This window comes from Strigops habroptila, chromosome 13 (genome assembly GCF_004027225.2).
Source record: "Strigops habroptila isolate Jane chromosome 13, bStrHab1.2.pri, whole genome shotgun sequence".
Classification (NCBI taxonomy): Eukaryota; Metazoa; Chordata; class Aves; order Psittaciformes; family Psittacidae; genus Strigops; species Strigops habroptila.
The window spans coordinates 14,051,717-14,071,815 of record NC_044289.2 but is presented as its reverse complement, the minus strand read 5'-3'; the positions used below and the strand labels follow the sequence as shown (position 1 = coordinate 14,071,815).

Genomic DNA, 20,099 nt, shown 5'->3' with positions numbered 1-20,099 from the left:
CACGAGCTATTTCAGGAGGTTTATGAAACTGTAATAAAGTCATACACAGGAAGCTGGATCAGCTTCACATCACTCCAGACAGACACCAGCAGTCAGACAGTGCAACCCATCAGATGTGTTTTTGCCATCACCGCAACACTTCACAAAGACAAACCGTTGGTCAAGGACCAGGCAGTGCCACTTCCCACCCGTGTGGCACTTGCGCTGAGCACATGCATTACAGCTTCAGACCGGGCAGCACACAAACGACAAGTAGGCAACAGAGGTGTATGCATCAAAATACAAGGTTACGTTTGACATGCAGTTAAGTTATGACAAAGGGATACTTGGAACTGGAGGAAAAGGAGAACAAAAGCCTTGTTTTCCAAGTTAGGCTGTAAACGTCTGCACTGGTACCACAAGCAGCATTGTAAACTGAGAGCTCTCACTTCCAAAGGGTCAGCGTGTTGGTGAGAACGTGCCTCGTATGGCTCAGCCTGGAGTAGTGCCTGGGTCCTGCACTAGTAGTAGTCCCAGTAGTGCCTGGGAGCTGCAGAGACCACGCTGTCAGGAGAAGCAAGGGGAACAAAGAGAAATGCCAAGTCTCACAGGACAGGGCTAGAGAAGACTAGAAAAATATTTTGCTCACCATCTGAAAGATCCTACTAATAGAAATACAGAATGAGGCTATAAATAGAGCTACTCCTACTTAGACTGAAGCCTTTAAAATCTGCTACTTTTGAAGCGATTCATAATTTCCCTTCCTTTTAAACCTCTTCATATTACTGTAGGCTCAAAAACATCTGAGAAGAGAAACAGGGATGAAGCAATATTTAAGGAAACTCTGACAACTTAAGTTGGTTGTTTGCTTGAACAAGTTAACTCCTTTTAAGAAGAAGAGACTTTTTAGGCATGTATCAAGATCCACAGTAGAGAACTCCATGCTGGTATTAAAGCAGACTATGTAACGACATCATGATTTGAAGTTTTCAAGTGAGCTGCTTGGTTCTGGGCTGAGTGTACATTTACAACCCACCCAAAAAATAAAATGGGATACATAGGACATCTTTGTCCTTAAAGTCACAGTTCTTCTATAGAAGTTACGGTTTGTGTCATGCAAAGCAGTTTGTTGGGTCAAAACTGAGACATAACTGAATCTTCTATTCCATTCCTTAATGCTGACAAGGAGTTTCTGAAGTTCCCAAAATAGTGTTTCTTTAACAAGATCCAGGAAGAAAATGTGGAGAAATTCAAGACAGAAACTGAGATAGTTTGACATATTAAAGATTCATTTGGAAAACATCTGCTTAATTTAAACTTTACTATTAAAGCCAGACATCTACTCATCCTGAAGGGGCTTGCTGCCAGCCTCTCTCCTCAATGTCCTCATATTTTCCAGCTATTTTTTATTACTGGAATCTTTTCTATAGATCTATTCCACTGCCAAGTTGCCAAACAGATGTCCAAAAGGCTGCGAGCAGCAGAAAGATTTCTATTTTAACTCTTCTGATAAAAAATGATGGGTAGAAGGAAGAAAGACAAGAATAAAAACCAGACTATATAAAATACTCAAACTGGGGGAAGGAGACCACCACAACTTGGCATCTTCTCTGTGTAGAAGAGCTGTACTGCACAAACTCTTAACCCATTGAGCAAGAAGGGCAGGTAGAGCCATTCTGGATATCCCTCGATAGCTCAGGTCAGAACTATGAGTTTACACAAGGAATTATCTAGCTCTAGATGCCTTATTAAGGGGAGAAAATAAGTTTTAAAAGGCTAAAAAGAACCCCTCGAAGTTTAAAAACAAAGCTCCAATAAAAAGTATGCAATGACCATCTTGAATTGCCAGACTAAATACAGTCACAGCAATCCATAAGGCATTTGAACTAGATCTATCCAACTGTGGTTTATTTAATGGCTATCTTTTCAAGATAAACCCTGTCCTTCCTTTGCACTGAACACCTCTGATCATCTCAAGTCACATGAGGACTGGATGAACACTTAGTGACCTACACATGCAAGGTTGTGCCATGAAGATGTGCTTGCACTGCTTTCTTCCCTTTGAACATTCATGTTAAGAAAGTCACTGTACCCAGCTTTGATAGTGCAAGGAGGATACAGGCATCACTAGCCTTAAAAAAGGGAGAGCCACCTTTCTGTAATAAAAGATTCAGATGCTACTTTTGTTTTTCTAAACCAGGGCAGAAGAAAGGAGAATGAACAGGAAGCACAAAAGTAACAGATCAGTAAAGGTCAACCACAATACTCCAGTTGCATGTAAAACCACCTCCCCTCAATCAGCCAGCACAGCCTCCCCTTCCGAGCTGTGCAAAACAGGGTTAACAGAGTTCTACCAGTTCTGGTTGTCCCACCCATCACCAGCTGAAGATGCCTTTTTTGTTGCCTTAGGAGGTTTTCTGGTCTTGTTCTCCCCTCCTGCATTTTCCCAGTTGGTTTCCCAATTTTCCCAACTGTCGCTGTTACTGTTCTTGTTGTTGGAGGCTGTTCCTGAGCCCCACACGTCCCAGCTATCGGAGCTCTTCTTCTCTGTGGAATTGTCCACATAGGTCCAGCTCTCACTGCTTGGAGATTTATGAGCTTTTGGTGGATCTGAGTTGCCAAAGGTCTCCCAGAAGCTTTGATCTACAGCATTGTTCTGGTAGCTCTCCCCACCACTGTTCTGGTAGCTGCCTCCCTCAGGGGGTCTTTTATAGGGGAAAAAACACCAAGAAGGTAGAAATAAATTAGTTATGACAACCATAAGAAAGGACCACAAACAAAGCAAACTATAATGCTCCTGCCCTTTGCTTAAACAAAACCTGAGGATAAAGGCAGAACTAAACATATTGCTTCAAACAGCCTAAGCTTTTATTCTAATTCATAGATTTTTAACGCCTTACTAAGCCCAGGGTGAGGGGATATGCACTTGGAGTAACTTTAAAACCAAGCCAGGCACTATTTGGTTCTCAGTTTAACAACTGTCATGAATTTAGATTGAATTCCTCCCATAGCACATGCAGAAGGACCACTGGCAAAGACAGAATCATCAATTCCCATTTAAAAATTACCTGCTATTACTATACTGCAGAGAACATATAGATGATAAAATTACATGTTTAAAGAGACACAGAAAATAATATTAATAATAATAATGAAAATACCTGTCAGCATTATCATCTGGTTTGCCAGAGAAGAAAGTGGTGACGTCTCGCCATCCCTTACTCCCAACTCCCTGAACCTAGAGAAGGAAACAGACATTCCATTCATTTAGAGTGAACCAACACCTCTTCCAAGTCCAACAGCAAAAGCCACACCACAATCCTCCACTTGTTCAGATAAAGAGAACACACTGCACCAGAAAATTTCACTCACAACTCATTACTATTCTTGATGGGCAGTTTTGGGGTTGATGTAAAGAACATACATTTGACAGAACTGTGGTGCTGGAAGATGTGAGAAGTTGGTCAAGTTCAGCTTTGTCACCCATCACTGTCAACAGCAGTCAATAGAATTCTCTCTTATTCTTCCCTATCAAAAACGCTGGAATTAATCCATACATAAAACTGAACTTAATGATAGCACCAACATTTTGATGTTATAATTCATGTAACTAGGATTTATATTCCTATTGTTCTACCAAACCACTTTCTCCCCGTTTCAATAGTATCATTTCACTGCCCATGTAAAACAGGCCAAAAACTGAGATCTAGAATAAACATGACTGCTAGGAGAATCCTTTGGGGGTTATTATAACACACTGGCACTGGATTAGAAACACAAATTCTGAAGTGACGCCCATGGAAGTTACTCTTCTAAGTCAGAGATACAGAGGATGAATCCCAGAATTCAGACTAAAAGTTGCTCTAAACAGAACAGGTAACATCACTTACTTTATTCAAATATTCCCAACATTTAAGGCACTAAGATAGAGCTTCCAGTGCTGAATTTACAGTACTAGAAGAACAGACCCTCCTAGATGACACCATACAAGTTATCAAAACAGCTATTAGCTTGTGCAGGACTTCTGTACCTCACAGTTGGAGACAGCACTTACCCCATTACCAAGCAATGACAGCAAAAGATGACAAAGAAAAAAGGTAGAGCACATTAGTAACTTTAACTGTACAAATACAACACAAGCTGTCTCCATATTCTCCAGCAGACATTTTCTGTTGGTGTTTGGGACAGTCTGTCTTGTAACTCTACATCATGCCCTTGGTGAAACTACTACAAGGACTACATCGTACCTGTAACGGCTTTATAACATCCCAGCAGAAGAGCTGAAAATTACACTTCCAAAGTATCTGTGTTCAACACAAGCAGAGACTAAAGTTGCATTGTCATAAGAATATGGAGACTGGCTTTGTGTGTGTGGCCTCCTGAAAAGCAGACAGGCCACTTCATACCTTGCTGGCCAACTGGGATACCCCCACGGTGACCTCCTCAAATATTTTCCCCTCTTTCACCTATGTGAATCAAAGTATTAGTAATTAGTCATGAACCAAGGTATTACTGAAACCTTAAGACAAGCTTATTTGTGCTTAACAGCTAAAACAGAGAGTGTAAAGACAAAACAAACCAAACTGAAAGCGACTCAAAATATAGTAAAGTAAAACTAATACAGTTAAGGAAGTTACATATGAAATCCATTGGTCTATGATGGAGTGAATCTCAGTCTTTTGAAGCTTGTGGGAATTATATAGAGAGTTTGAAGAAGGTGTCACTACACTAATGCTGAGCATAAAAACATCAGTACAGAAGTATCTGTAAATGTGATATGTTATAAACATATTTTACTATATAAAAAGACTTGGTTTAGAGAGATTAAAAATCTATCAGATGCATTATATTCTCTATTTCTTTTATACATGCTTATTTAGGTATTAAAAGGGCTTTCAACTGTGGTCAACCAGAGTACAACTGAATTATCTGCTGTTTCCCCCTTGCTACTGTGCTGGTGTATGAAGAACAGAAGGACACACTGGTAATGCAGGCACTTGTGGCAGGAGGAAAAAGATCCCTCCCTAAGTCAGCAAAACCATGTTCTGCAAGTAATTTACTAGTTCCAAAGTTACCTTTTCCTGTGCAGGTTTGAGAACATTTTCATTTAATGTCTGACCTAACTCTGATGCCTATTTAAAAGCAAAACAAAAACAAAAGTCAGTTATAGTTTCCTTAAAAAAAACCCCAACCAAACACCAAAAACCACAGCCAACATCTTCTGCAGGCTCATTTCTCAGCAGTATCTCCAAAAACACATGAAGGCTGCAAGAGCTTTGATTCCAACAAGCGGAATGAGCTGAAAAGCACACACAGTACAGTGCTGCAGGAAAGAGTAAAAGAAAATACATTCAAACCAGATGCACATGGCAATAGGTTGTTGGAGATGCCCCGAGCCCAAGCAAAGTCTGACCTTGCACTGGAAGCAGAAGCAACGGTTCAACCAGCAATAGCCTTGGAGATGGACCCCTTGCTAATCCCTGCAGCTGAGTATCTGGAAGAACTGATCTCACCCACCCTTATTTTTCCTTACTAATGGAATTACTTGTAGAATTAGATCTTTTGGGCTGATTTTTCATCCATTCTTCTCTCTTGTAATGCTGCTGTTGTCATCTTTAATAACAGCCCCATTGTTTCTAAGCAGTACAGAGGAGCCAAGGCTGTGACAGAAGATTTCTGTAATCTTTTCTTAAAGCTCCAGGTTTGCAGGGAGAGCAAAACAATGAACTTCAGAAATCTATTGCAATGCAGAACAAGATGCATAAGGACACTGTACTTCAGAGGCATCCGAGTACATCAACAAGCACAGCAGGGTTTGCAAATGCTTCATATGAAATCATTCCTTTCCCTTCTATCATAATAAGGCTTTGACTGACTTAAACTTTTCTTCAGAATTGCCATATTACACTGCTTACCTTCTGAATTAGCCCAATTGAGCCAAAAAGGTCAATATCCTTGCCTAAACATTAGCAGAGGCTGATGAAGTTTCATTTCCTAAGGGTTTATACCTTATTGCTAACATTGCTTGGGGTGGGAGCCTTCCTTCAAGTTCTTCCTGGGAACGGAGCACCTTGAAGACCTTCCCTCCACAGACTCCTGGGTGTCTAAGATGACTTTCCCTTTGCTACAGCACTTCTAGGATCTCCCCTCTACCCAACCATCATTATCTCCAGCACTTCCACTCCTTACCAGTTCAAAAGTTATTCGAGAAGCCAAAGGCAAAAGGTAACCCCGCTTCCTCCTAGTAAAAAATGTGAATGCAAATCACATAAGGCTAGTTTCCACTGGAAGGAAAGTGCTAGAAAAGCTAGGAAGTGCTTAGGAAAAACAAGGAAGGGCATTTTTCACCTTTGAAAAGTCCTTCAATCTGTTAAACCTGGCAAACTGTTTATGTTATAAAGAGGGTAATACACCAAGACTAACAGCTAAGAGGAGTCATTGCTAGAATCAGGAAAGATTCTGGTATTATTCCATTTACTCAACCACATAATTTTGTAAATATGGAAAGATTTGGGTACAATTGTGTTTCCACCTAAATCACTTACTTATTCGTCTTTACTCCTGTTGAATTTAGGACAGCACCCTAACCACCATCACAAACACAGTGTAACAGGGCACTTAGTCTGCCTTCACACATCACCCCAGGGGAGTTCTTAGTATCCTGCATTCCTGGATCTGACATGCAGACATCCTGGAATCCTCTGTGTTTATGCAGAGCATGGACAGGAGCACAGTGTATTTTGTGAGAGTGCAGAGCTTGGATGTCTCTATCCAATTTAGCCTATTTTAAGTTAGTTTGAAGAAGTATTACTGTATGAAACACACAGAAACATTGCTCTGAACAGACTGGACTTAAGGCAAAAAAAAGAAAAGACAGCTCAAGAGCAAATGCACATATTCAGCACGAACAGTGACAAGGAGCCCATGCACAAGAATATATGTGAGGGTGTTACCGGCTCTGGCTGCTGCTTGTAGCCCCAAAACTTTACCCAGACAGCAAAAGAGAAAGAGCAAGGAAGGTAGAAGCAGCTTTTAGCAAAAACTTGGCAGCATTCTTTTAGGCAAGTTAAGTAGCATGAATCTTTTCCAACTTCAACATCTACTGACAAGACAAAGAGTGAATGTGTTTGGCCACTGGGCACCAAACAGACTTTTAAACAGTGTATTACATCAAAAAGATGTTCAATCTCTTCTACGGAGCAAAGGATCAGATGTTTCAGGAACAAATTTAGGCATCAGTAACACAGCTGAGCGTAAAGCACCATGTTGCTGTGGTCCTTGTCAGTACATGTGATGAGCTTTTACACCTAATATTGTATTTACATTTGCTCATAATATTAAAGAAAGATAGTTGGCTAAAAAGGAAACTGCTGGAAGGAGTAAAAGAGGAAGATTTGTACAACACTTGGTTTTTCTTACATAAGCCAAGCAGCAAATACTTTAAGCTTCTAAGTGGCAAGTTTGGGTGTTTTCACAAGATATTTTTGTTGCAAAACATCCAACTTTGCTACCTGGAGTATTAACACAATATTGCAAACATCTGTCTGAGCACCAACACCTGCATGTCACATTGGTTTTGAGCAATACCATCCTACACAGAGCAGAAAGCATGCCGGGCTAATGCTCTACAAGTTAATTTAAGAACAATATTAAGCAGTTCATATTTGTTATACCTTATCAGGCTTTAGCAATGGAAAGATGGCTTGCATTATATTGTATCACCAAGAAAACTGCTTCAAGTTAGGCCATATTTAAGGTTAAATACTTAAATAAGGGTATTGGAAGTTCGCAAGCATGCAAGAATTAAAGCATTTCATTCTACTGCCTCTCCAATACACCCAACAGTTACACACAGCAGAGTAGCACTGTTTATTTCTTGCTTAATTTGACCACTGCAGTTCCCATGTAATTCCCATGGAAATCAAAGTTACAACCTAAAATTACTGTACAGTAGGAAGGAAAAACACACTAGTCTGTTCAGGATCAAATCTAAATCAATCGGTGCAGGCAAACACATGACAGTTAAAATCAGTTACAGACAATAAGCGCAAAATCTATAATCACCTTTTGACTTGCTTGAGATCCAAATCTAGTGGCCTGTGGAAAGGAGAAAATACATTCAAGTTTACTAGGGATAAAACCTTTGCTTTTTAAATACACACATGTAGAAATGCTGCATGATCCTCTCCGAGATGAATGGAGCTTTGCCAGAACTTCAAGGAGAACAGAGGAGATCCATATGACGACCTCTGGCATTCCAGATTGCTCTGGGGAAGCATGGGTCTTTCTCAACTTACAACAGGGGGAAGAAAAGCTCTTCAACACAGACTACACATCTCTTTCCACCACCATCCAGTGGATGAATTAACACAAATGTCCATCCATGAGAAATAGTTAAGGCAGAGATCTGCGCTCAATATGCATCTATTTTATATGCCATAGGCATGGACAGAGAGCAGAATTCAGTTTGCTCTGATAATACTTTTAAAGACACATCACTACCAAACCACTAACAGAATCTCTGAGTAGACAAGGATTGCACTGAAACATTGTTTACTTACACCCTCTTTAGCAGCAGAGGCAATTTTGCTTGCTCCAGTTGTAAAACTGCTCCATCCCTTTAAAGAAAGCAAGAATGTTGTAAGCTGTGTGTGAATAATACTAGTGAACAACCAGGTGCTCAGTGTTACATGTCAAATTAAGTCAAAATGTTCTCCAATACAGCTTGTCCTGAAGCCATAAGAACTCTTCACTAGGAACAGCAAAAATTAGACTCTCACTTAACTGTAATATAGCAATGAACTTCCATTATTTGTGCAAATCAACTGCAATTTCAACAGTGCTTCAACAGTTCAAATCAGCTGAGTGCTTCAGATGATACTCTCCTCTAAATGGCTACATGAAAAATATTCAGCCTCACTATAATAAGGGACTTAAATTTGCACTGTAGTGTGTACCTGTGGTCACAAGAGGGCATTTTAATCTTAAGTTTCAAGGAGATCCTGTGTTCAAATAATGGTTGACAGTAACTGGGACAATAATGTCATCCCTCCTTTGCTATCTTAGCACAGCTGATATGTTGTGGTTTCTAATCTGAACTCTCTGGTCTACAATCTATGACACAACTAGAAAATACTCAGCAGTCCTGTACAAAACACCCTGTGGGACCACCTGGAATACTGGTCAAAGGCTCAGGCATTACCTTTGTCTATTGTGTTCTAGTGAAACTCCTGTATTTTTTACAAACCCAATGGAACCTGGCGTGGGTATTTAGACAGATGAGGCTCTACAGAAATCTACTGGCCAAAACCCCTGGGAGAAAACCTTCCTGCATTTCAAAGTGACTCCAAATCCCAAATACTGGTCAGCACTGTCACTCTGCAGCCTCTCAAAGCCCCAATGTCTTTGACTCCCTCTGACTTTATCCTCATTTTCCTTCAACAATGCATCTTTCACTGTCTCTACTTCAATCATGACAAATGTTCAACCATATGCTGTTACCTCTTCACACGCTGTCACAAGCATTTCAAATGTTTTCGTCACTGCTCAGGGCTCTTGGCATCACTCTACACACACATTTCAGTTGTTTTTCCACTGAACATACCTAATATGGTTAATCTGTTTAGAGCATTTCCAGCCTAACTGCTATTCCCAACAGGTAATTACTTTTATCTCTCCAAGCCTTGTTGAGTATTAGCTCTTAATCCATTGCTATATCCTCATTTCTTTATTTCTATGCACTGATACCAGGCACAATTCCTAAGATTTGCTCAAGTTTCTCCCTTCATTCTGCCTCTTGAAGTCCACCAGTATCATCTTCATGCTTTGAGATTACAACCAACACTCTGCATCTCTCCATATCTACCTGCAGCCTTCAGTTTCTCCTCTCCATTTATATTCTCCCATAACAGGGGATAGAAGAAAATAGTAATTGAGCTCACTTAAAGCAATTCCTTACCGAGTACAGTGAGGACATAGCATTGTTCAGGAAGTCATCCTCTTTTTTTGGAGGGTTTACTGTGTTGCCAAACCCCACGTAGCGATTCTCTTGGCCACTACCACAAGAAAGTGAATAAACAGTGTCTGTATTAGCATGTATTCATTAAAACCATTAAACAAAACCTGAAAAGCAGGAAGGAATGAGAATTGTTTGACAGACTTTAAAATACACCTAGGAAAACAAGTCTTACAGCACCTAGCACCCAAAATACAAACCCACTCACTTCAAAGATGTAGCAACAAGAAGGATCCACTGGGAATCCTTGCAAATTAAAGCATTCCCTAAGCCACATGCAGGACAAAGTGGCTTAATGATTCTCCAGGTTTAACAGATCACTGATATCAGAAGTATGAATAAATCCTAATAAATACATGAAGATGGGAAAAGGAAAGAAATAAGTGTTAGCTTACCAATACAATTGTTTAACTCAATAACATACTATATACACTGAAAAATGCTCTAGTTTGGAGCCCATCACAGTAATATTTAGAGTTACAAGCTCTTTCTTCAATGCTATTAGAACATTCTTGTTATACAAACACATCAAGAGGCACCTTCCTTCATCTTACTCTTTATCGTATATTACCAACATATTTTTCATAGCCAACAAGATGTAACTGTTAACTAGTGAAGCAGGATCACAGTTGTGTAGCTGTAGTACAACATTCAAGTCTTTGTTATGCTGGAGGGCCAGGCACTTAAAAAGTGAGTAAATATTGCATTACCCTTGGTAGGAGTTGACATCATCATTTAACCAGTCTTCAAAAGCCTTGTCAGAAGAGGCAGTTGCAGCCTGAGATTGTCCAGCATAACTACTGAAAGGAAAGATTTAAGAATCAAACTGAGTAAAGCAAAACTCCCTACTCAGCAGTGCAGCCTGACACAGGTCATCTTCATCCAGGTGCAAAACTGACTATTTCTTTCATCCACCAAGCAGGGAACTCTAACGCAACCAGTAAAAGCCACTGGAATATTGGATGAATAAAGCAACACTAGACCTGGACACAGACAATGCTGCTCAGACTATAGTTAGCTCTTGGACTTGCTGGATGATGGCCAGGCATGAAGCACTTGTTCTCTTGATTTACAACTGCTTTTTCAGTTAACTTGATTCTTTAGTGCAGTGAGTAACAAACACTACACGCAAAAGAACAACAACAGAGCTGTGGTCCAGCTTTGATGCTCCCATTAGTGATTAGCAGCATAAGGAAAGCCCTGCTACCTCATATTCCTTAATTTCAGCAGAAGAAATGCTTGGTTAGACAACATTAACTGAATAAAACCAGCAGACATTCAAACATCAGAACCATTTTGATCCTGCTGTGGCTATGTCAATATTAGATAACAAGAATACACACCGATGAGAGGGAGAAAGAGATGTTTTAGGCTGAGGTGGGGTCCAGTTCCTTGCAGGAGAAGTTTCAATCGACCATTCCTTGCCTTCAGCTACTGTAGCTACCTAGAAGGGGCAGGAAAATAATCAAGAAGACTAGGTCAGAGTTTTCATACAAGTTATACACTGGCCCTGGAAAGGACAAGTCATTTTCCTAATTTCCTGCCACAGATCCATTCATTTATTTTCACAAAAAACCAATTTGCTTCTGAATCTCTAGAAACGCTGAATTAAACACTGCTTTTATTTTAAGGCAACTTCTTCAAACAAATGTGGTTTGAAGAGGAAAGATTAGATTATAAAGAGATGTGAGCACTAATCACACCATAATGAAGGAATAGGAAGAGGTGGATTTACTCTAGCATAGGGCAGCTAAAACACATACAGGTTTAAGTGTTCTCACTGCTTCCTTCAAACGAAGGCCCTGAACTTCATCTCTTCAGCCCATACTGCTCCTCCAACCCAAGTTCTAACTTCAGTAAGTTCATATAGAACTTCCAAAGGCCTTGCAACAGAAACTCTACCATTCCTCTTTTCACATACTAAACGGCCTACAGCACACCACTTAGGAATTCATGGCTTTCATCAAGCTACTCCACTTCAGCCAACCATCTCCTATTCATAGGAACTTCTAAAGACAACACACACAACTTCAAAGCTGCAGGGATACCCCAGCGAGCACAGAATGTACCTTCTTACCACTTCCACGGCAGGGTCAGCAAGAAAATACAATGTGTTTGTAAGTCTCTTTGTAAGCTGTTTGTAATTTTGTTTTTGGAAATTCCAAACCTCCACAAAATGATAATTGCACTACAATTACTAATTCATTTGGCTATGGGCCTGCCAAGTTTATTTACCATTTTGTTACTACATACGCAAAAGATTTATCAGCAACCACTTCAGATAAAACCCTACTGCACAAGTAGTAAACTCTCTGCTGGGGGTTGGGACAGCTCCACTGAGTAAACAGTTGCAACAAATTGCAGCAGTGAAAAGCTGAAGCAACTCAGCTAAGTGCAGAAAAGAAAGTTTCTAAGAGAAGTCCTTACAAGAGCTGGGAAGAAGCACTTCAAGACTTGTCCATTTCAAGAACCACTGCAGAGGTTCAGGAGACTGCTACTTTCCCTCCTCCCTCTTCAAAACCAGTTGCTTACAAAGTACTCGGATATTTGCAGATAGTAGGGAACGAGGACACATGCACAACTGGACTTACCTGATCTCTAAAGAGAGCTGCAGCTTTGCTGTTGTACTTCTCTTGCATCGACCAGCAGGGATCATAGTCATCCTGAGACTCCAGGAACTCCCGGAATTTGCTATTGCCTCCAGCCTTCATCTTCTCCAGCTCAATATCCTTCCACTTGTCCATGGTTACAGAACGTACAAAACTGAAAAGCGAGTAGGGAGTGGTGGAAGTGAGACATCATCCTGAAGAAGATTCTTTAAAACTTGTAACTTGATCAATTTCTTTCTCTTACTCCCTAAAGAAACACCTTCAGAATATCCTCATCTCAGCAATTTCATTTTTTCTTTCATGTAACATATGGAATAGTTTCAAACTCTCATTTCCTGGGCAATTTCTATTCACTAATGAGCTTCAAATCACCCCTTGAAAAGCAAAGCACGTACTTCTGAACAGCCTCCTTGCTTCGGTGATTTCCCTCCTGGGCTTTCTCTCCCTTTCCCATTCAAGTAACTACCCCATGTTCTGCCCCTATTTTATCCATACACTGTGAGTCTCTGCAACACATTAACAGTTCTTATTCCACAGATTCCCATCTCAGCTGACATGTAACTTGGAAAAAAACCTTATCAATTACACTACAAAGAAAACTCCAAAAACTCCTGAACACAATGAAACTGGTTTATACATTTGTATACTCTACAGACCCATTCTGTATACTTATATACTTATATTGTGACTTTCTGTGCTCAACTCCCAAGTTGCTCTATCACTGCTTCAGTTTTAATCTATAAAGATTACACAAGATTAAAAGAACAGAGTAGAAGGACTAGTGCACTGTTACCAAACCTCAAGCTGAAGCTAGAGACACTGCTTTCTAGAACTGGGCATGACACAGCTGCAGTGGTGGAGCACACACCCCAACTGATTATAGACAAGGCCCTGAGAGTAAAGCTCACTCTGGAGAGGAGAATGAAACAAAATTGACAGTGAAATGTTGGATTTGAGACATTCTACACCCTTTCTGTTCATAGCCATAATGTACCATGAGAGAACACAAGTCCATGTCTGGTTGAAAGGCTGACCTGAGGTGAACTCCCAAGCCTCGGTGTTTTCCTGAGCACTCCAGACAGATCCAAATTCCATAGGTCACACTCACCCACTGAGGGTTAAAGGCACCACACTCAAAACAGACCTGTGAGAGAGAAAATAGTTACCTCTAACGTTCACCCATCAACTCCTCCATGTGAGGTTTTCACAGTGCAGCTCAAAAAGTCAAATCACGAAGCATTACACACAGAAAGTCATTTCAGAAAGGAGAGTTCTGAGTGCTTGGAAACACTTTCTCTGACAGCATAAGCTTCCTTCAAACACTTATTTATGCTGCATGGAAAGAAATACTCATTAACTCGCCTGCTTGGATTATAAAAATTACTGTGCCAATACCAAAAACCAGTGAGGAAATACAGATGAGGAAAGTGAAATGAATAAGCAAAGAATTCAATTTGATTTCATTTCCATATTGTTTTGAAGGAGGAGAATGCAACCCAACTGAATTCTTGAGGTTTCCTTGGCAAAATAAAGATGCAACATTTAAAGTTTGGAACATTTATTCAGTCATGCTGCAGTTTGGTAGTAAATGATAGATCTAAACAGAGGTTTTTCTTATAAATAGCTTTATTGCTCATACAGTGCAAGAAAGTTCTTATGATTGGAATCATCATTCAATGTTTAATGCATCAATATAACTAAAAGTGAACCTGCCCATGGGCTGTCACATTTAAGGTAGTGTATAATCAACTACTTGAAATAGACCATTTTAATTAAGCTGTGCCCAAGGCATCCCTTGTTCACCAGACTCCAGGGGTTACAGCATTACTAGAACTTCTGAAAGACTTGTGCCAAATTCACAGTGATGTATAATGAGTAACAGCTACTGGAACTACCACAAATAGGAGATACCCACATTGTTACCAGTAGTTAGCCATACTAGTGCTGTAAAGATGATGGCTGTGGTAGACTGCAGCATACATCTGGAGCAGGTAACAAGAAAATTCAATCTATAGAACAAATGTAAAGAAGATTATGATTTTCTCACATTGTTCTCATCTTGTGCTCTGACTTCCTTGAGAACTTTCCTTGTTCTTGGGCTTGCCATGATTCTACAAAGGGAGAAAAAGAGAACCAAACAAGTAAGTCATCATCAAGGATTTGATAATGGTAAGATGGTCATCTTACAAGCATATCTCCAGGAAAAAGAACTAGCAGAAAAGGGGATGGGGGTGACAAACATAGAAACTCTTCTAGGGAATATGTTGTATCAAAACAGACTCTTATTTGATGCTGCTCCCAGACCCATCCACTTATCAATTGAATTCTAAGAAAGTAAGGCAATTATTGGGACCTTTTACACAAATGGGATTCCAACTCTACAGTCAGGTCTTGGTGGCAGAACACATCATCTTACTCTAACTTTTATGAAGCATGAATGGCAGCAGCAGGGAACAGTGTCAAGCCACAGATAAAATATTGCATTAAAACAAAAAATGTGATTCACATAAAGTACACAACCTGGAAAAACTGAAAGTACACAAACCACTCATGAGTAAAGGAAATGCAGTGTAGAGTGCAGCATAAGGCTGCAATTTAGGTAAGAAATGAGTTAATTCCAACTAATTTGATAGTACAATATGGAATCATAGAATCCCAGACTGGTTTGGGTTGGAAGGGACCTTAAAGCTCACCCAGTTCCAACTCCCTGCCATGGGCAGGGACACCTTCCACTAGACAGTATTTAGATTAATTTTCAATAAATACCATCTTTTTTTCCTTTTTACTTCCAGTCCACCTTTTCATTTCTACCCCAGAAAACAAACTTCTAAGACATAATAAAAGACAGAGAAGTCTCCAAGCTGACTAGAAACAGCACCAACTACTAAATGTCAGCTTATTCATCAGCCAAGGTACAGAACAAAAAATAGCAGGTTGACATCTTCACCAAGGCAGAAATGCCTTTCTGAAAGCCTTTAGCACTTGCTCACTGTGCTGTTTGACTAAACAGTCATGAGTCCTTCAGTTATCAACAGGAGTAATAATCTTGCAATAACTGTAGGAGGTAAATGATTAAGCATTGCACACAACTGCTGTAACCCAGTAGGGGATGGACGGAGAACATACCTTTAATTAGAAAAGGAAGGCTGTTTTAGAAAGAAAATTACTACAGGTAAGAAAACATTCCATTTGTAGGAATGTGACCATTTCTTAGACAATTCTGAAGGAGAACAGCCTTCCCATGAACCACAGCCACAGCAGTACATAAAGACAATTAAATGCACCACCAGCTCAGCCAACGTGATTCAGAAAGGAATCAACATTGTACCTACGTATTATCACTGTTAGAAGCCACTTATTAGCTGCCTTTTTATCCAAAGCACTTCCTCCTTCCTGAACATCTTGTTGACAAATACTTCGCTCAGTGTAATTTAAGAGACAGTGTTCTCACTGATGTCTAGAATATGCTTCCTTTCAATCCTAATTCGTGTTAGACAAAAACAGGTAAGTGGTATAGAGTGAAAAGGCTACTGTAATTAAAGGTGAGTAAAATCTTCCAGTCATCCTGCATCACATTAAAACTGAACAGGCTATTTTTATCAGTAATCAAATGGAATTTGTGTAACTTCCAGGAAAGGGAAACAAAAGCGTGGCAAGAAACCCTTTGTATAATGAAACATGCTGTCTCCAATAGCATTCCAATGCTTACATTTAATTTTACATAACTTACTCATGTGCGTGTGAGGGAGATAAAACGTGTTTGCTCATACCCTGAACAAAAACCACAAACACATTTACACTAATTGAAGTCCACATCTTCAACTCCTCTACTTGTCACTGGCAAGATAAGGGAAAAGTCTTCCCCAGCAGTACAGAAATGAAGTAAATAACTCAGCAGTAGTAGCCAGAGACACAACTGTGCAACTTCGGGCCCTCCTCCTTGCCACGTTTGTTACATTCCCTTCACATGCCAACTCCCCCTCCTCAGGGCTGTGTTTCCCCAGCAACTCCTGTAAGTTACAGGCAAGTTACATGGCCCCTCTCTTTGGCTGGCTGCTCACTCTCCTTTACCACTATCCTTCCTTTACCATTCTTCCTCCTCTTCCAAAGGTTTTCATTCAGGATAACAGGCAGACCATACGCAAAGGCTTTCCAGCCTCACTGGCAAAAGATCATGGCTGGAGCTGAACAGGAAAGCCTTTTCCACTCCAATTCTGCATGAGCCAGGAATTCCATCCTACAATAGCCAATGCCCACATCATTTCAATGCTTACATACCCCTCAAGTTCCAGATGTTCGACTCCAAACTGACAGAGGAAGCGACTGCCTTTGGGTCTGCCATAACTGCTTGTTTTGATAAAGCTTTTTAAAAGAAAGACTTTAGCCAACTGAACACAAAACCATTCCAGACACACCAAGTTCCCTGACCAAACCACATCTGCCTGGTGGGAAGGCAGAGCTTCACCCACACATCATCCAAGAAGAGGAGGCGGCAACTACGACCACCGGTTTATCTCGTTTCTCTCCTCCACCAAAGCGTTTGGCAATGAAGGAAAAGGGGGACAAGGAAAAAGTCACACTCCAACCTAACAGGTTTCTTTACAGGTACCTTGTGTATTTTCAACTCTATTTGCTCACGAAGTTGTAAGTGATCAAATTATCATAGTTTTCCACCTAAAAGCTGAGCCCTTGCAGTTGAATGGTCACACAGCCACTGTATTAAGTTTCAGGAGTAAATACTCATGTAACAACTCTGCAGACCTTAAATAAATAACCACTGTTTAGATCTGACGTAAAGGGACATCAGCAGTAAAGAAAATGTTTAGTTTCGGGAGAAGATTTCATTGAACAATATAAATATCTTATAATATAAATAAACATTTTAAAATGTTTCGAGGTGGAAACTGACAGCTTCACACAAGTGGAAACTGACATCTCACACTCTTACTTCCTCCACAATCCGTTTCCAGAGAACAAACTAGACATGCTCAGTACGAGTTTCCATGTTAGGAATCTTTACCTTGCTAAAAGCGAGCAAAAAGGCAGAAGTGGCACTTTTCAATGGAAATGAGCTAGAAAAGGACTTTGCTCCTCTGCTGCAGCAGGAAACTCACAGAGCATGAAACTCACAAAGCCAACCTGCAAAGAGCTTTGCATTCAGTACAGGAAGATGAAGTGGGTGACGTGGTCTGTGTGGCTTCGTGGTCCTCAAGGCTCCCTGTGCACCTCACCACGGCAAAGCAAGGCCACAGAGGCGTCCACCCAAAGGCTGCCTCTCGTCTCCAACAGAGCAGGGAAGGTTCACGTTCAAACACACATCGGAGATGGCTTTTAAAGCCGTGCAGTTTGCGCACTGAGGAGCGCAGTCGCCTTACCGAGAGCCTCAGGGGGACCGGAGGAGGGTTGTTTCTTCACGCACACCCGCGATACCGGGATCCGAGCCGAGTCGTGGGGGCCTCCCTCAGCACATGGCCGGACGCCCGGCGAGCACACCGGCCTCTGCTTCTACAAAACAGCAGATAAAGAGATAGACAGAACGCGGCTGGAAGGGAAAGGCCGCGACGAGGAGCCGCTCGGGCCGGGCCCCGCCCCGCCAGCCAGGCACCGGCACCTCCCGCCTCCTCCTGGGCCCGGCCCGTGGGACAGCCCGCGGGGGGACAGCCCGCGGGGGCCCGGCCCGAGCGGGCCCGGCGCTGAGGCGGGGCTGGCGCGGAGGCCGCTCGCCCCGGAGCCGCCCCAAAGGAGCGGCGGGGCCGGGAAACGCACCCGCGGTCCTGACGCGGCGCCGCCGGCCCCGGTCCCGCCCCGCGCCTCACGGCGCAGCCGCGGCCGGCGACGTTGCAGGGCTGCGGGGTATTGTGGGTGCCGGCGTTAACCCGCTGCGGCGCGGCTGGAGCGCATTGAACTGGAGCAGGTTGCTCCAAGCCCCTGTGTCCAACCTGGCCTTGAACACTGCCAGGGATGGGGCAGCCACAGCTTCTCTGGGCACCCTGTGCCAGCGCCTCAGCACCCTCACAGGGAAGAGCTTCTGCCTCAGAGCTCATCTCAATCTCCCCTCTCGCAGGTTAAAGCCATTCCCCTTGTCATATCACTACACGCTCTTGTAAAATCGCTCTGGTTTAGTTCTGGCCAGAGGTTGCCCATAAAGATGAATCATGTCACATTATGGGGTCTTTTGCAGTCAGTTCTTCCCAGGAGCTGAGGGGGTTTGCAGCCGAGGCCATGGACTGGTTTGACTCTGAGCAAGCTGCTTGGGTGCTGGTCTGAAATCACAGCCCTGGCTTTGCCCTCTTCCGGGGACAACATCCATCCATCATTCACCAGGCATGCTCCCCGAAGTGGGGTGAACCGGCTGCAAAGGGGACCCAGAGCTGCTCTGCGGGGCTTGGAGGCATGTGCCAAGAGAGCACATTTATGCTTCGGCTAATCTCTTTTTAATCATCAACTGAGACACAGAGCAAGGCTTTAGGGTTTACATATGAATCCCACAGAGACATTATTCTGCTCATTTCAGTGCAACTCCTAGTCTGAGCTTTGCACTTAATAAGTAGGCTATTATCTTACTATCAGCGCAGGGAGATTAACAGGAGCCATTTTCATTACCATTAATGGTAGCTACACACATAACCCCCTTGCATCAACGACAAGATAATGGGCCTCTAAATGTGCGAAGGACAGAGGGAAGTGAATAAAATAGAAAGCTTAAATCATTTGCTTTTCCTGTTAAGGAGAAAGTGGTCTCTTCTGATAAGAACCATTATTTTCTGGTAAACATAAGCCAGTGGGCAATGAGGTTCCCATTATACAGATGCCGTATTATAGTGTCTAATGAGAATATTAATCTGGTTTTCTGTGTAGTTCATCGATAGTCCAGTGATTGGTGTTAGTGGTGGTTCTGCAGCGGGTATGGAAGGGTGCAATACTTGTGCTCTCAGCCTCAGGAGCAGTGCCAGGCAACACATTTCATCCATTGGGGTCAGGCTTAGGAGACTGATGCCTCCCATGGTCTTAATATACCAAACATGTATCTTCACACTCTGAAGCGTGGCAGCTTTGTCTGGGGTCAGAATTGCTGTCACCAAAGAAACATGAAATAGTCCTTCTGTTTTCACTGTAATTTGCCCTATATCAGGAGCCGTCTTTAACCCATGATGTACAAACAGCAGCAAAAACCTACATGATTGGAGGTTGCAGGGTGGGACAATCCGGTTTTCAATCGGAATGAAGTGAAGCCACAAACATTTGCCTTTCTTAGCAAGCACATGAATACATGCCATTCCCTGGCAAGTCCAGTTTGCTCCATTCCCGGAATTTGGGATAGGTGCATAGCTCTCTTCCCATCTCTGCAATGTGTGACAAATGTTTATTTGGCACAGATAATGCCAATAAGAAGCATTGACCAACCATCCTATTCCCTATTTCTTGCCTTTCTCTAGTTATGAATTGATTCTAGCTTGAAACTAAATTACAGATATTTTTAGCACAATTGCCATTGT

General features: G+C 41.8%; 1 protein-coding gene across 12 annotated transcripts; it reads right to left on the bottom strand.

The window, feature by feature from the left end:
* ARFGAP1 (ADP ribosylation factor GTPase activating protein 1) lies at positions 1–18,428 on the bottom strand. Of its 12 annotated transcripts, XM_030503200.1 has the most exons (15): positions 18,370–18,428; positions 17,979–18,108; positions 14,651–14,714; positions 13,638–13,747; positions 12,586–12,757; positions 11,338–11,438; positions 10,705–10,791; positions 9,938–10,034; positions 8,541–8,597; positions 8,044–8,076; positions 6,933–6,962; positions 5,055–5,111; positions 4,386–4,445; positions 3,141–3,217; positions 1–2,684 (listed from the first exon to the last, which is right to left on the bottom strand). In XM_030503200.1, the coding sequence occupies exons 3-15, from the start codon at positions 14,708–14,710 to the stop codon at positions 2,330–2,332; spliced, it is 1,296 nt and encodes a 431-aa protein (XP_030359060.1). In that variant the 5' UTR covers positions 14,711–14,714; positions 17,979–18,108; positions 18,370–18,428; the 3' UTR covers positions 1–2,329. The 12 variants fall into 12 exon arrangements, 10 of the variants coding, with proteins under 10 accessions (XP_030359060.1, XP_030359053.1, XP_030359050.1 ...); XM_030503193.1 differs by lacking the exon at positions 5,055–5,111 and having other exon boundaries at positions 10,705–10,794; XM_030503190.1 differs by lacking the exon at positions 6,933–6,962 and having other exon boundaries at positions 10,705–10,794.
* Between the last annotated feature and the right edge of the window lie 1,671 nt (positions 18,429–20,099).

What these genes read in the sequence shown, in the direction of transcription:
- ARFGAP1 (XM_030503200.1), bottom strand. Translation starts at nt 14,710, where the DNA reads ATGGCAAGCCCAAGAACAAGGAAAGTTCTCAAGGAAGTCAGAGCACAA. An exon ending in GAGCACAAGATGAGAACAAT is followed by an intron (nt 13,748 to 14,650) that starts GTGAGAAAATCA and finishes TCTCTCTCACAG; the next exon opens with GTCTGTTTTGAGTGTGGTGC. An exon ending in CCTCTGCTGCTAAAGAGGGT is followed by an intron (nt 8,077 to 8,540) that starts GTAAGTAAACAA and finishes TCCTTTCCACAG; the next exon opens with GCCACTAGATTTGGATCTCA.